The sequence below is a fragment of the Taudactylus pleione genome, unplaced genomic scaffold (genome assembly GCF_031769625.1).
Source record: "Taudactylus pleione unplaced genomic scaffold, aTauple2 ptg000046l, whole genome shotgun sequence".
NCBI classification, from domain to species: Eukaryota; Metazoa; Chordata; class Amphibia; order Anura; family Myobatrachidae; genus Taudactylus; species Taudactylus pleione.
The window spans coordinates 6,721,599-6,736,298 of NW_028284448.1; the positions used below are offsets into that span (position 1 = coordinate 6,721,599).

At 43.1% G+C, this 14,700-nt stretch overlaps 1 protein-coding gene across 2 annotated transcripts in view; it reads left to right on the forward strand.

Moving 5' to 3' along the window:
• The window catches only part of SOBP (sine oculis binding protein homolog), a 212,192-nt gene that overhangs the window by 25,718 nt on the left and 171,774 nt on the right, over window positions 1-14,700 (forward strand). For both annotated transcript variants that reach the window (XM_088460445.1, XM_088460446.1), the window contains exon 2: window positions 13,686-13,824. In XM_088460445.1, the coding sequence (XP_088316571.1) occupies window positions 13,686-13,824 (139 nt within the window). The remainder of the gene's footprint in view (window positions 1-13,685; window positions 13,825-14,700) is intronic.

Below are 14,700 nucleotides of genomic sequence, written 5' to 3' on the forward strand. Positions count from 1 at the left end.
TGGGATTTATGCTCAGTGCCAGGGGGTTTCATGCTCATTGCCATGGGGTTTATGCTCATTGCCAGGGGGTTTCATACTCGTTGCACTGGGGTTTATGCTCATTGCCAGGGGGTTTCACAGGAGAAGATGCAGCTTTCTGCATCTTCTCCCGGCAGCGCCAGTGTTCCCGCACTTCCGGGAATGCTATGTGCATTGCGCTAGCCTAACAGACACTAGAGGTCCAGTAGGACCTCTAGCAACTGTCTTCTCCTTGGTGGCGGCCATGTTTGGATGGCCGTTTTCAGCAGAGCCCATGCAGACAAAGCCGTCCGCATGGAATCTGCAGCCCCCAAGTCACTGCGCACTACAAGACTGCACGGGTTGTGCAGGGGCTGAGTCAGCCTTTTTTCATCCCCTGCATTCCGGCACTCGGTGCACATGCACCTCTAGCCCCCCCCTAGTTGCGGCCCTGCTGTAACAGTCACAAGTTTTCAGAACTTGATGAATTACATAATTTCTATGTCCCCATACTAAAGTGTGGGGACTGTAGAAATTATCAGGGGAGAATTGTAACCAGGAGATATAGGTGATGTCTCTTGCTTTACATCAGGGATGGGGAACCTCGGGCCCGGGGGCCGTATAAGGCCCTTGGAATCATCTGGTCTGGCCCTCTGAGGTTTTTTCTGCTAGCCCCATCTGGCTAGCAGGGTGCCTAGAATATCACTCTGCAGCCAGAATTTATGCAGCAATGCCGCCTGGAGCGTCCTTAGGATGCTTCAGACAGTCACACCGCTGCCCTTACAGCTCCCCTCAGGATGCTCCGGGCATTCCTGTAATGACCGGCAATTGTGGCTCTGCCCCGTGTCACGTCACACGGAGGCGGCGTGGCCTGCACCGGGCCCGCAAATAATTATATATATATCAAAATGGCCCTCGGCAGAAAAAAGGTTCCCCACCCCTGCTTTATATACTTAATGAATGGTCCTGAACTTTAATTTTTACAAAAGTAGGGTACATTTTAAATTTTAAACTACTTTTGTAGAAATTATGGGATGATGAACAGATACCTATGTCTTTGAAATCCCACTTTTCTTTCAGATAGCAGAAGAATGCACTAGAATACTTGGTTATAAATTTGTCAAAGAATCAAACTGACCTGTATACATATAATTACCTCTCCATAGTTCCTAACTTGTACAGAAACCTTAACTTCTGGAACAGATATAGTATTTCTTCATTTGGGCATATGTCTGTGATTAAAATGAATCTTCTACTGACTAATACTGAAATTTGGTCTCTGTGGGAAGAATACTTATTCCATTAATGTGTGACACCAGGAAATGTCAGGGTCTAATTTTTAGCTCTGATCCAGCGGCTAAGTCTTCTTATAGTTTCTCTTTTATTGTATAGCAGTGCTGTCATGGCCACTGAGGTATAAAACATAAAGTATATTTTTTTTATTTTGGAGTTATTTAATAATTAATATATTTTAACAACTGATCTAATTTGGTGCTATCCTGTGGTTTTATTTACAACGTATACCTACTATTTGTTTATCCTTATATAATTGTACGTTTTTGAAAAAGCATTTACCTTATCATAGTAAGAATATTGTTATTAATTGTAATTGAAAGAGGTAGATACATAAATAAATGTTAAAGCAGAAAAAGCCACCACGGGTGTAACGCAATATGGTATTATTTTTGCTTATTCATAACTATATGTATATGACTCTACACTACATAAGCTTTCATCTTTCTGTCACATACTCTAGGAACATGTCCCTTACTTGTCCTAGATGATAGGAATTTTTAAAGTGCTCTGTGTACAGTGATACATAATGATCAGTGAAGAAGAATCATACTAATGCCAAGATTTTTGTTCTATGCAAAACCTAGTGTATGTGTGTGTATAACTGAAAGCAGTACACAAGTATTTAAGGAGTTGTGAAAAGTAAACAAAACGCCCTGTGCAATAAACCATGCTAATCTGCACTTTAATTAATCTTGTTTTCATGAATTAAGAATGCTCTTTTCGAAAGCACAGCTACATTTGCTGTAATATTAAAGGAAGTAAACAATTTATGGATTATTTATAATGTGCTCCTAACAAGTTATGCATTCAGTGTTTAACAGCAATAATTTAGCCCATGTTGTGTAGTTTTTATAATGCCACAAAAAAGAATTTTTATATATCCCAATTTTTATAATTCATTTATGTATAGTAAACATTTAATTTTTATTGTTTCAGATTTTTGATTTTGTTATCTTGTTCTATGGAGGGTATTGCGGTTAATTTCTGCGCTGGAGGTATTCAGTTAGCGGGCATTACCCCACGCGCGAGTCCCTGCAGTTGGGCCGAACCTCGCAGCTCATGGAGCTACGAGGTAAAGTCCTCATAAAAAATACGGTTCACGCGTGGGAAAAAACCCACTGAGTCATAGAGTCACAATATTTTGGCGTGGGAAAAAGGCAATTTAATTAAATAGCCTTTCCTCACGCCGCACGGATTTTCACTGGCAATTAGTTGCGGGGTAATCCCCATGGCTAACTGAATTCCACCTATATTGGAGGCAATTCTGAAGGTGCCTACTACACGCTTAGCGATATTTTACACGATTTGCTCGATTCCGACGCATCGTGACGACAAATCGTGTAAAATATGCCCTAATCGTGAGTGTCCACTCGCAATCACGATGCCAATGTGCGTCCCCGCAGGTTGTACATCGCATCTTCAGATCTGCCATGCTGTATTCAAGATCTGACAATCTCAGTCACGATGCACTGGAATAGTTAGGAGGCACGATAGATCGTTTGTCACATTGGACAGTTTTTAACACCAAATCGTGCCCACGACTGCCGGGGAGCTGCTGGGGAGAGTTCAAGGACACAATGTCGGATCGTGAGCACATCGCCAAGTGTGTAGTCACCATAACGATTTGTGTATCCAACGAGTTTCGTTAACGATTTCTCTTCAGATTATCCCCTGAAAAATAGAACGATTTTGTGTAATGAAATGAACGATTTTGTCAACGATTTCATCAACGATGATGGCTGTGCTTGGCTGAAATCGTCATGTAGGACAGTCAGAATGGGCGATGAACGATAACTGCCAACTACAAACGGGAGTGCGCATTGGTAGTTGGCCTTCATCGTTTTGGCTCCGAAACTGGACATTTTTTGAACGACTGAACAATATCGTATACGACCAATCGTTGAAATAATCGTCCCGTGTGTACGCACCTTTACTCTGCTCTTATTGTATTGAATTTTGAAGTTAAAGCAGACCTATCACTGGGTCTTCAAACTTTATTATTTTTTTGCCTTACCACATATTGCCTTCATCAAAAGAGAAAGCATAATCTGCAAAACAAAATATATCTGTAACACGCCACCTACCCAAAATTATGATACTGTCATGGAGTGAACACAGTAGATAAAAAATCTGTTTGTGCCAATCAGTTCACTCTGATGGTGTTGGGTTTGTGAGGTGGATGAGCAGACCAGCTGTAGACCAATGACTCGTTATTGCAACTTTATGAAAATGTCTGCATAGACTGTTTCTCCTTGTTACATACATCCAAGAGCTGCTTAGCAGAATAAATTTTTCTGCTGGAGACTCAGTAAATCCATATCACTTCAAAAGGCAGTATGGAAGCTCTTGCATAGAACTCCATAGAAGAACTATGGACTGCTAATAGTCTGCTCATTTTGAAATGTTCATTCTTCTCGTTGTCTTACATTCTCTTCTTTCTCATCTTATTCGCTGCCACCTACAATGACTTATTAGTCCACCAAACCCCAAAATTACAATTTCATAAAGGGTACAGGAAGGTAGATACCTAGTACAGTCTTACCCTAAACACTAGGGGGTATATTTACTAAAGGTCGATTTTAATTAATTTTGATCGATTTTAAATCAATATAAATCAATTTTGTGTTTCTAGAGCTAAAACACACATTTGCTAACACATAAAAAGAATAAAACAAAAATTGTCTGGTAGTAAATGTGTGACATAACATCAATTTAGATTGATTTAAAATAGATCAGAGTAGAGCTTTAATAAATATACCCCGAAAACTCTGTTAAACAGTTTTGGATTTCAGCAAATGTTCCCGTCTCTATTACAGACAACTATAGGCACACCTGATATCATTAGGACACCAGGATCTATTTAGTCACCAGAGAAAATCCCTATATCCCACACAAATATTAGTTTTCACTGAAGATAGGGCTTCCCCTAATCCACCAAAGGCTACTGACATTCTATTGTGGAAGTATCATGAAGAGATTTGCAGAGTTTCTCTGCAATACAGTAGCTTTCTCATGGAAATTATAGGTAATCTTATTTATCAAGGACAGTGGCGGTACACGCAATCCTTCTTTTGCTATCGCTATGTCAAGATATCAGATCCAATTAAGCGTGAGTTTCCAACTGTTATTTTCTTGCCCCTTGGTGTGGCTCTCCTTCCTGGATAAGACATGAAGCATAATTGCAAGGTTCCAATGGAACATTTACGCTGTTTGAATCTGCCCCCCAAGTGCAGATCTGACTCTTATTCGGCACTAGGATGAATTCTAAACTTGAATCTCAGCTCTATTTGGCCAGTTAGATTATATTTAAATGCAATTCTTGCAATATTTGTAAATATTCTAATAATTAAAAAAAAATGGTTACACATTATACGATTTGTTTACTCAGCGACGGAATGACGCCAGTGTTGGACTGGAGCATGAAGGGCCCAACAGTGGAATGCAGTGGTAGGGGTCCATGCGTTGGGGTGTGGTCGGTTACCACAGGGGATGAGGTCAGCCCTACAGAGGCTTGGACAGACATTAGAAACCATTTAACTAACCCTCTAATAGAGTAACAATGTATAATTCAAGTGCACAGTATGATTTAGAGCAAGTGTTGGGGTCTTCAGGCAGTAGGGACCTCCGGGGTTTTTCCCCTGTACCCCTGTGGGCCAGTCAGACTCTGAATGACGCGATGTAACAATACATCACGTGCTCCATACACACTATACTATCTGGTGCAATGTATTGTTGCATGTAACAGCATTGTGTCGTTCGTTGTATCATCCCATCTGCTGTGCATATGATGGATCAGGCATACACACTGTGCGATCTGTATGTTATATTGTTTCGATCCAGAACAATATATATCGTATGATGAATCGCATAGTGTGTACACCAGCTTTAGCCTTACTCTAATTCACTTGTTAAGATGTTTCTGTTACTTTGTACAGTTTGAGAAATCAAAAACTTAAGAAGATGTTAAGAAAAAAAAAGTTTAGCCTTCTGCTGTAGACCAGTAAAATAAATTGGTTGGGTACGGGATGCCAGCTCTCGGGATCCCAGCGGTCAGAATTGAGACAGGCTTAGGATACCGACACCTGTCGGTCAGAATCCTAACCCTCTCCCTACCCCTTCCTACCTGGTGCCTAAACCTAACCTCTTCCCTGGTGCCTAAACCTAACCTCCCCCTCCCCGCACCCTAAACCTAACCCACCCTCCTTAGTGCCCAACTCTAACCCTCCCCCTAGTGCCTTACCCTAACCCTAATTCTAGCCCTCCCCCTAACCCCGCTACTTACCTTCGGGATGCCGGTGCCAGGATTCTGACAGGTATCGGGCTTCCGGTGCCGGCATTCTGACCACTGGAATATCCGCTCTCCGCCCTCTTGGAGGGAGCAGCCAGGTCAGCATAGCAGGGGGCATGACAGGACATATTACCAGGCATTTTGGGGTGGAGCGGGGGACATAGTCAGTGTGAATCGCATCATCAACCACCCCCACTGCGTGGGTTTGTGTTGTAGCTGCGGGTGGGGGGGTAGGCTTGCCTGCTTTTCCGGGGAGGCCGGGAGCGGCACCTGATTTTCGGGAGGCTCCCGGCCGAATCAGGAGGGTAGGCAAGTCTGCCCCATACACTAGTATGGAGCAAAATTCATCAAGCTCCGAAAATACAATACTTTCGGAGCTTGTCTGTGGGAGCATTCGCCATCTTCAGATGGCGTTTGCTTCCCTCCGGGAAGGATGTCTGGGTTGCGAAGAGGGACCTTTAGGATACCTCCGCCTCTATCCAGCTTCTTCCATCGAACATCGGGGCTCTTGTGCGAATGTGTAACCTGTAGGTCATGAATGCACACTTGTCTCACTGCTTTCGTTAGACAGCTGATTTTCGGATCAGTTGTCTCCGCACCGAAGCAATGATGAATTGCGCCGGCGCTCTCGACAAGATGAAATGTTAATTATTGGGGGCTCATAAGAAGTAACTCTTCTGTCTGGCGTCCAGATTGGGGTGGCAGGGACAAGGTAACAATAGCTATTAACTGTTCTGATTCATCAACATCAAAAGCGGCACAGTTTACATGGAAGTGGATGGAATTATGACCAAAAGTGGTAGTTTCTGTGTGAATCAGGTAGAATTTGATTGGCATGGTGCAGGTTTTGAGTGAATTAGGAGGGTGACTTACTTTTTATCACAATTTTGCATGTAAAAATGTTCGGAGAGGTGAATTAACCATTCAGGATTTCCGGAGAAGCTTATGGGCCAAATGTAATAGGCAGTCTGTTTTAGTAACAGTACAAACTCGCACTTTCTCGCACTTTTAGAAAGTGCGAGTTTGGACTGAAACTCGCAAATTCAATAGCCTGCAAACTTTTCAGCTCGAGGCTACTGCATTTGCGAGTGCAGGTGAGTTTAGGACTATGTAAACTGACACCTTTTAATGCGAGTAGCATTAAAAGGTGCGAGTTTTAGAGAAGCCATCACAGATCAGTGAGATCCGTGATGGCTTCTGTGTGTGTGTTAAAAAAAAAAAACGTGCACCCTCTCCCCAACAACATAACCAGCCCCGGGCTTTATAAAGCTGTTCTTGTTCTAAAAATACAGGGGCCAAAATGCATAGGGGGCCCCTGTTTATTAAGAAGGAGTTCGGTGCTGGTTCTGGAATTTTCAGGGGACCCCTACTCGTTTTGTCCCCTGATTTTCCAGAACCAGGACCAGCTCAACAAAGCCCTGTGCTGGTTCTTAATATACAGGGGCCCCCTACGCATTTTGGCCTCTGTATTTTTAGAACCAGAACAGGCTTTATAAAGCCCGGGGCTGGTTATACTTTTGGGGAGGGGGTGCACGTTTTTTTTTTTATTTAAAAACATTTAAAATAAGTACACACAGAAACATGTACATATCTCATGGATATGTGCATGTTTCTGTGTTAATCTGACCTGCTCAGGATGTACTCGCTAGCCTGAAGCAGGTCTATTATTTGGGGACTTTTGGTAAACTTTTTTTTGCGAGTCTGAAACAGACACTCTATTACATTGGGCGAGTTGATTGTTTTCAATGTGAAAACATCTGGATGCGAGTTTGAGAATGGAGAGTTTTAGTAACTCTGAAAAATGCGAGTTTTAGTGAACAGACACCCTATTACATTGGAGAGTTGTGAAAAATTGCGAGTTTAGCACCAAACTCGCAATTTACCAAAACAGACACCCTATTACATTTGGCCCTATATATCCTTGGATGCTACCCTCTTATATTCACAAACATGATGGCAGATGAAATGCAGAAGGCACTGCAGTGGTTATATGATGCTATATTTCCATTAGCAGTTTAAGTGTAAATACATCCCAAGAAATGTACTCATGCGCTTCCAATAATTATTAGCAATTCTCAATGGACAGCAGTTTTCATTGACAACATTTGAAAGAGCTTGTCTATTATAAGTTCTGTATAAACATTGAGGTTTGGCATAAGCCAATTCGCAAACCTGCAACACATTCCCTAGCATATTATTTAGTTTGCCCACTAGATCCACGTCAGTAGTACAGGGACATCTAGGTGGTAAATTTACTAAGAATCGAGTCTGATCGAGTTTTGTTTTTTTTTCAACTTGATTTGCATCGCCGAAACTCAGGTGATTTGATGATTCTGAAACTCACAAATTTACTAAGAAGTGAGTTTAGCTGTGAGTGTGACCAAGTTGGCCGATGGTGAAGCAAATCGAGATATCTCCCCCGAGTAGCAAGTTTAGATATAGATTAATCACCCAAGTTTGCAGTGTTTTCTCTCTGCCAAACTCTCCTGAACAAGCAGCCTGCACATATCAAAAAAATTATGTATGGTCCCCCCCCAAAAGGCTTAACCAGCCCCGGACTGCTCAGCCAGTCTTGGTTCCTAAAAATACGGGGTAAAAAACAAGCAGGGTTACCCCGTATTTTAGGAACCAGCACTGGGCTGCTGAGCCTGTCCTGGTTTTAAAAATAGTGGGGAAAAAATTGTGTAGGGGTCCCCCTATTTTTAAAAGTAGCACCGGACTCCAATCTGGCCGGGGTGTAATGCCACAGCCTTGGGTCCCTATCACCAGGTCACCCCAGCCAAAGCATTATCACCCCAAGCCAGTAAGCCCAAGCCAGGGATCTCAGGGGAGGTGTGCCCCCCCCCCAATAAAAGGGTCCGCCCTCTCCCCAGCACCCCAGGCTTAGTCTGAAGCCCAAGGCTCTTCCCTGCACCCCTGGGTTGTGAGTACAGGGGTAACAGTAGTATAAATAGTAAGAAACTGTTGTTTTTTACCGTGGAACTACAGGTGCCAGCATAACTACCCTTTGGCACTTGTGGAACTATAAGTGCCAGTAGGCAGCTGGCACCCATACCCCTGCTGTAAAAAAAATTGTTAAAAAACCACAACACACACATCGTAGAAAGTACAACTTTATTACATACACCTAGTTACCCCACTCACACATACTTACCTGCTGCCTGACGATCGGTCCACTTCTTCATGTAAAAATCCAATGGGAGTACCTGTGAAAAAAGATCCTATACTCACCTCCATCCTGGTTTCGGTCTCCGTAGCATCCCCGGGCCTTGGCAAAAAAACAAACCGGTGCCTGGACCATACACTTACATTAGTGATGTATGTGTGTAACCACATACACCGCTAACCGGCTCCTGGCTGACTGACCAGCCCACGTGGGAACTGTCCGGAGCCAATTAGCGGCCGCTCTACAGTTAGCGGCCACTGATTGGCTGCTGGCTCCTGACAGTTCACACATGTGTTGAACAGTCAGGAGATGGTTAGCGATGTATACCAGGACTAAACATAGGCGTCTAAATCCCGACGTCAGATTAGATACCAACGGCGGAATCCTGATACCTCCATCCCGATTGTAAGTATAGTGGGTGCCTTAGCAGTTAGCCACTGGGGGGAGGAGTTAGGTTTGGGCACCATGGGGGGGGGGGATAAGGGTTAGGCTTTGGGGGTGGAGGTTAGGTTAGGCACCACTAGGTGGGGTTAAGATTAGGCACTTAGGGGGACATTTAGGTTTAGACACCAAAGAGGGAGGGTTAGGGTGTGGGGTGGGGAGGGTTAGGGTTTAAGAAGGGTGGGTTAGGGTTAGAGGCAGAAGGGGGGAGGGTTAGGATACTTACGTACCCACCCTCTGGATTTTGACAGCTGGCATACCCAAACCCTTCCTAGCCTTCCCCCCATCCTTAGAACCAACTCCATCCCCTTTGTACGTACAGTGGACCATTGCGTGAGCGGACGCTGGGGCGAATGTGCAGTATGTCCAAAATGTACCTCCAGCTCAATAATTCATGAAAGGATCGCACAGGGGGCTGTTTATAGAAGGTTGTTGCTGATAAGGTAAGTTTTACTGAATGGCTACAAAATTACTATATATTAATGAAAGCCACTTAATTTTTTGTACATCAATAGAACCCTATTGGGTCTATTTACTAAGCAGTGTTAGGAGACAGAGTGAAAAGTGATAAGAAAGTGATAAGGTGCCAGCCAATCAGCTCCCAACTGTCATCTCACAGGCTGTGTTTGAAAAACGACAGTTGGGAGCTGATTGGCTGGCACCTTATCACTTTCTTATCACTTTTCACTCTGTCTCCTAACACTGCTTAGTAACTAGACCCCTATGTGTTTTCACTTTAACTGTTGTTTTTACTTGTTGTGGAGCGCTACCTGTTTATCTCATCATAAACCATTTCGTGGGGAATGTTAAACTGTAAACTGATTGAAGTACTGTATTTCTGCTAATTGTGGCTTTGGGCAGCACCAATTTCAAATACAGCCTGATTATATGACTTAATGTTTCCAATATAGTTAAGAGACAATCTCCAAACAGAGAATTTTGTATAAGAAACATGTTGAGTAGTTTCAAGTCAGGGGGAAATATATTAACGTACATCTAGACACATTTCTCCACAGTTTAGTAGGTAGACATTTGATGGTAAACTCTGAGAAGTGCTCTGATCTGCAGGATTATTTCACATACTGCTTCTGGATTATTTACGTGTTATATAAAATACAAAGGCGTCACAAACTCGGGAGGTGACATGCGGTGCGGCACCTCCCTACCCCTTGCGCACTACTCTGGCGCACAACCTCGTGCCTGTGAGACCACACCCCTTGATCTGTGCTGTTTTGGGGGTGTGACTGCATGCCGCATCCCCGTCCTCATCATGCTGGGGGCCTCTCCTAGCACAGTGTGGATGACGCACGCATGCTTGCGTCATCCATCACCGCTGCAGCTCTGCTTGGTGGCACCATCCGGTTGTTACACCAAAATAGCAAAGCAGCTCTGCTATATTGGTGTCACCTTCTCGGATGGTGTCACCTCGTGCGGCCCGCACCCCCTAGTGAGGCCTCTGATAAAATATATGTTTGGTAAATATGAATAGCTCTTGTTAAGGTTAATGAAATAATGTTAAGCATATAGAGCCTGATTCAGATGTGCACGCTGTGTCGATGTCGGTTTCAAACAGCTGATGTTGTGTAAGTCCCCTGAGTCGCACTGTGCATGTGTCCCAATGGTTACCACTGGCAGATGCAAAATGAATTTGGATGCAGAGAGAGACAATTTTGGTGCGCGTTCCAGGGAGGTGACAGGAGGGCGGCTAGTCAGACATGGGCGGATCATGGCACTGGCGGCCATGTTCCGACTGACATGCTGATCAACAATAGGTCCCCTCTAATGTCGATGGTGCGACCGATGTGCTTTCGATGGTGTGACTTTATACGCACTGAGGCAGATCAGAGAAGCAGTCAGTGATTGTCTCAGTAGGAAGTCCACCAGCAGCCGCATTACCATATATTCACAGTTGCACTGCGCAAAAACACGCAGTCACAGCTGCAGTAGCGTCACCGCTGAATCAGGCCTATTGCTGAATATTTAATTACTTTAGTAAAATAAGATTCTGCACAGAGCAACAATTCTTTTTCACAAACAATATTTTAGCATTCTTAGATTTTGCTGGAGTGGTTCTGTACAGCTAGCAGTGAATGTGCTTGTATTGTCATATTCATCATATCGCAGTTTAATCCGTGCACCGTTTTTGTAATATGTCAGATTTTGTGTATTTAAAACTGGATTTCCATAACTTGTAATAGATCTATTTTTATATATGGTGACCACCACATTGCTGAGGCATTTCTATTTTATAAGCCAGTGTTTTGTTCTGTTTTGGGAAATCAATATGGAAGCTGTCCAAGATTCACTGTCAAGGCCTAGTTGGCATCTGCAGTGTCCCTTAATCATTGACATTGCAGACTCCTAACGAGTGACCTTGTCAGCCATCTTTGATTATATCACAATGTTTAAAACATAAAACTTTTTTCCAACCCATGAAACCGAGTTATGGTGAGTATATAAAGAGAAAGGCTGCGTTATATATCATTCGTACAGCTGCCAAACGATATATCGCTAAGTGCATCAGCTCGTGTGTACAGCTGATATGTCTGAGAAGGACGTCGTTGACAGATGTATTGCGTCAGCTGTGCAGCCAGGCAGGTGCTGATATAGCTTGCATATATATTGGTACATCTGCCTGTGTGTATGGGCAACCCAACAACCAACACATATGCCAGCCGCAGAAACCGCTGAGAAATGGCGTCACTACCTGTTCCTGTGGCCAGGCATTTTTGGTGCTGCAGATTGGTAAGTTTTTATGCACAATTTATTTGTGCAGAACACTTACCAAGTCGTTGGATTGGTTGGCTCGACGGACAGACAACCAATCCATCGCTCTGGTGTGTACCCAGTATTACACTGAACACTAAATTGGAAGACCTGCCATACACTAGTTACCAGATTAAGAAGTCCTGCCACATGCTAGCCACCAGAGTAGATGTCCCACAATATATTGGCTACCAGATTGGATGTCCTGCAATACAATAGCCTCCAGATTGAAAGATTGCATGCACAGCTTCAAGACAGGCTGTGAAGAGACAGTGAAGCAACAGAAATGTCCCATTTTTCTGAAAAGCTGTCTCCGCAAAAGGTGCATGTTCTTGGAAATGATAATTAAGAATTGGAGGCATGATGAATGCCTCCAATACAAGGTTTAAACTTGCAGCAAGTTCAATCCTTAATTATCACAGGGGATATATTTCCCTTGATTAATAGACACCAAAGGGTGAAAGATAGGAAACAGCTGAATAAATAGCACACTGCAATACAAGTATTTCATTTATCAGAACTTAAATAGAGTCTCAAAAGCTTCTAGAGAATGTGTTACCTTTGAATTACTTGTGTTATATTTACTTACAAAAGTACTCCGGTTCTGCATATTTTGTCGACATTCAAAATGGTGAAATCGGAATGTCAACATGGTCACAATGCCGGCATACAGTATGTTGACATGCTTGTCATGTCAACATTGACCACATTGAAATTCATCATGTTGATACTGATGAAATGTTGACACGATTAGAATGTTGACTACACATTCCTTGTGGAGTAGTGGTGACTTACCTGGTTCGGCAGGTCCGGGGGCTCCAGCGATGTCTTCTAGGTCTGGCAGTCAGCTGACAGTTCCGGCTGTGAGTATAGCTGACCCATAACCTAGTGCATAACCCTAACCTCTTGTCTTGCATGCTAACCCTAATCATTCCCCTAGTGCCTAATTCTAACCATACCCTCCCATAGGACGGGATGCATGACGCATCACATTCGGGATGCGATGCATTTCGGCGCTGTTTGCATGCATGCCAGGAATGCACAAAAGACCGTTCTCTCTGTAAGAGCTGCCCTTTGGAAATGAGGGACTTCCGAGTCTAAGACCCAGAAGCCCCTCTGGCATCCTTCTGCGCATGCGCAGAAGGACGCACGCATCGCGAGGGGTGTTGGGAAGGATCCAATTGGATCCCTCTCACAGCACTCTCCTGACAGAAGCCCATAGGCTTCTATAGGGTAACGCTGTCAGGAGATGGCGTGCATATGAGAAATGCTGTCAAACCCACATTTTCGGGGGTTTGATCACATGTCTCTCCTTTCTACATCCCGCCCATAAGCTTACCCTAACCCTACCTCTGCCGCAGCCTAACCCTCCAATCCATGCAGAATGTTGACATTTCACATGTCAATATTTGACACGTTGACATTGTGAACATTTTGACATTCTGAAAGTGTCGATATGTATCAGTTCAAAAATGTTGACAATGACAATATAACTGTCAACATTGTGGTGTTAATATAACGATTGTCGATATTGTAAAAGACAAGATAATGACTGCTTCCCAAGTACTCATCTCCTAAAATGACTCTGGATTTATAAGATTTATAAAATGTGCTGAATACTGGGCAAACTTGTCAGTCCATGACATGGATCAGATCATTGTTATGAATGTTTGACTGATTCTTTCGATTATTACTGATCACGCAAATAATTGGCCAATTATTATTTTTCAGAATTTTGCTGAAAATACCATGAATGAGCTCCTTGGCTGGTATGGCTATGACAAGGTGGAGCTGAAAGAGGGAGAAGATATTGATTTTAAGAATTACCATCCAGATGGGGAGGGACGACAGCATATTTCTGTTCTCAAAGGTACATTGAAATGGCAATTTATTTTGTAACTTCTAAATGTCATAAAGAATAACTCAACCTAAAACTAAAAAAAAGTAAAGGGAATAAAATAATGAGTATTTTTCTTGAAGGTGAGATTTGGTTGATCTTCCAACTTCTGTGAGGACCATGTGCCATGCTCCTCTCTCAAGGCCTACCGCTCTGCCTGTTTCATGTAGTCTGAGGAGGTGTTGATGATTCTTACTGGTGGACTTCCCATTTATGGAGTGTAAAGTTTATATAACAGTGACATCGACACCTGCTCAGCATGTTTGACATAAAGATGTGTCCTACTTTGACTAACCTAAAATTTGGCCAAAGATCCCTCTAATCTCTGTTGCCGGGGTTGATACCTGACGATGCTATGCAGTAGTATGGAAATTAATGTAGAGGAGCCATGAGATACAGTAAGGTTTACTGTAGTAGTGTACGTTGTCTTTGTGTACTGTAGTAGTGTACGTTATCTTTGCGTACTGTAGTAGTGTACGTTGTTTTTGCATACTGTAGTAGTGTACGTTGTCTTTGCGTACTGTAGTAGTGTACGTTGTCTTTGCGTACTGTAGTAGTGTACGTTATCTTTGTGTACTGTAGTAGTGTACATTGTCTTTGCATACTGTAGTAGTGTACGTTATCTTTGCGTACTGTAGTAGTGTACGTTGTCTTTGCGTACTGTAGTAGTGTACGTTGTTTTTGCGTACTGTAGTAGTGTACGTTATCTTTGCGTACTGTAGTAGTGTACGTTGTCTTTGCGTACTGTAGTAGTGTACATTGTCTTTGCGTACTGTAGTAGTGTACGTTGTCTTTGCGTACTGTAGTAGTGTACGATATCTTTGCGTACTACAGTTTTGTACATTATCT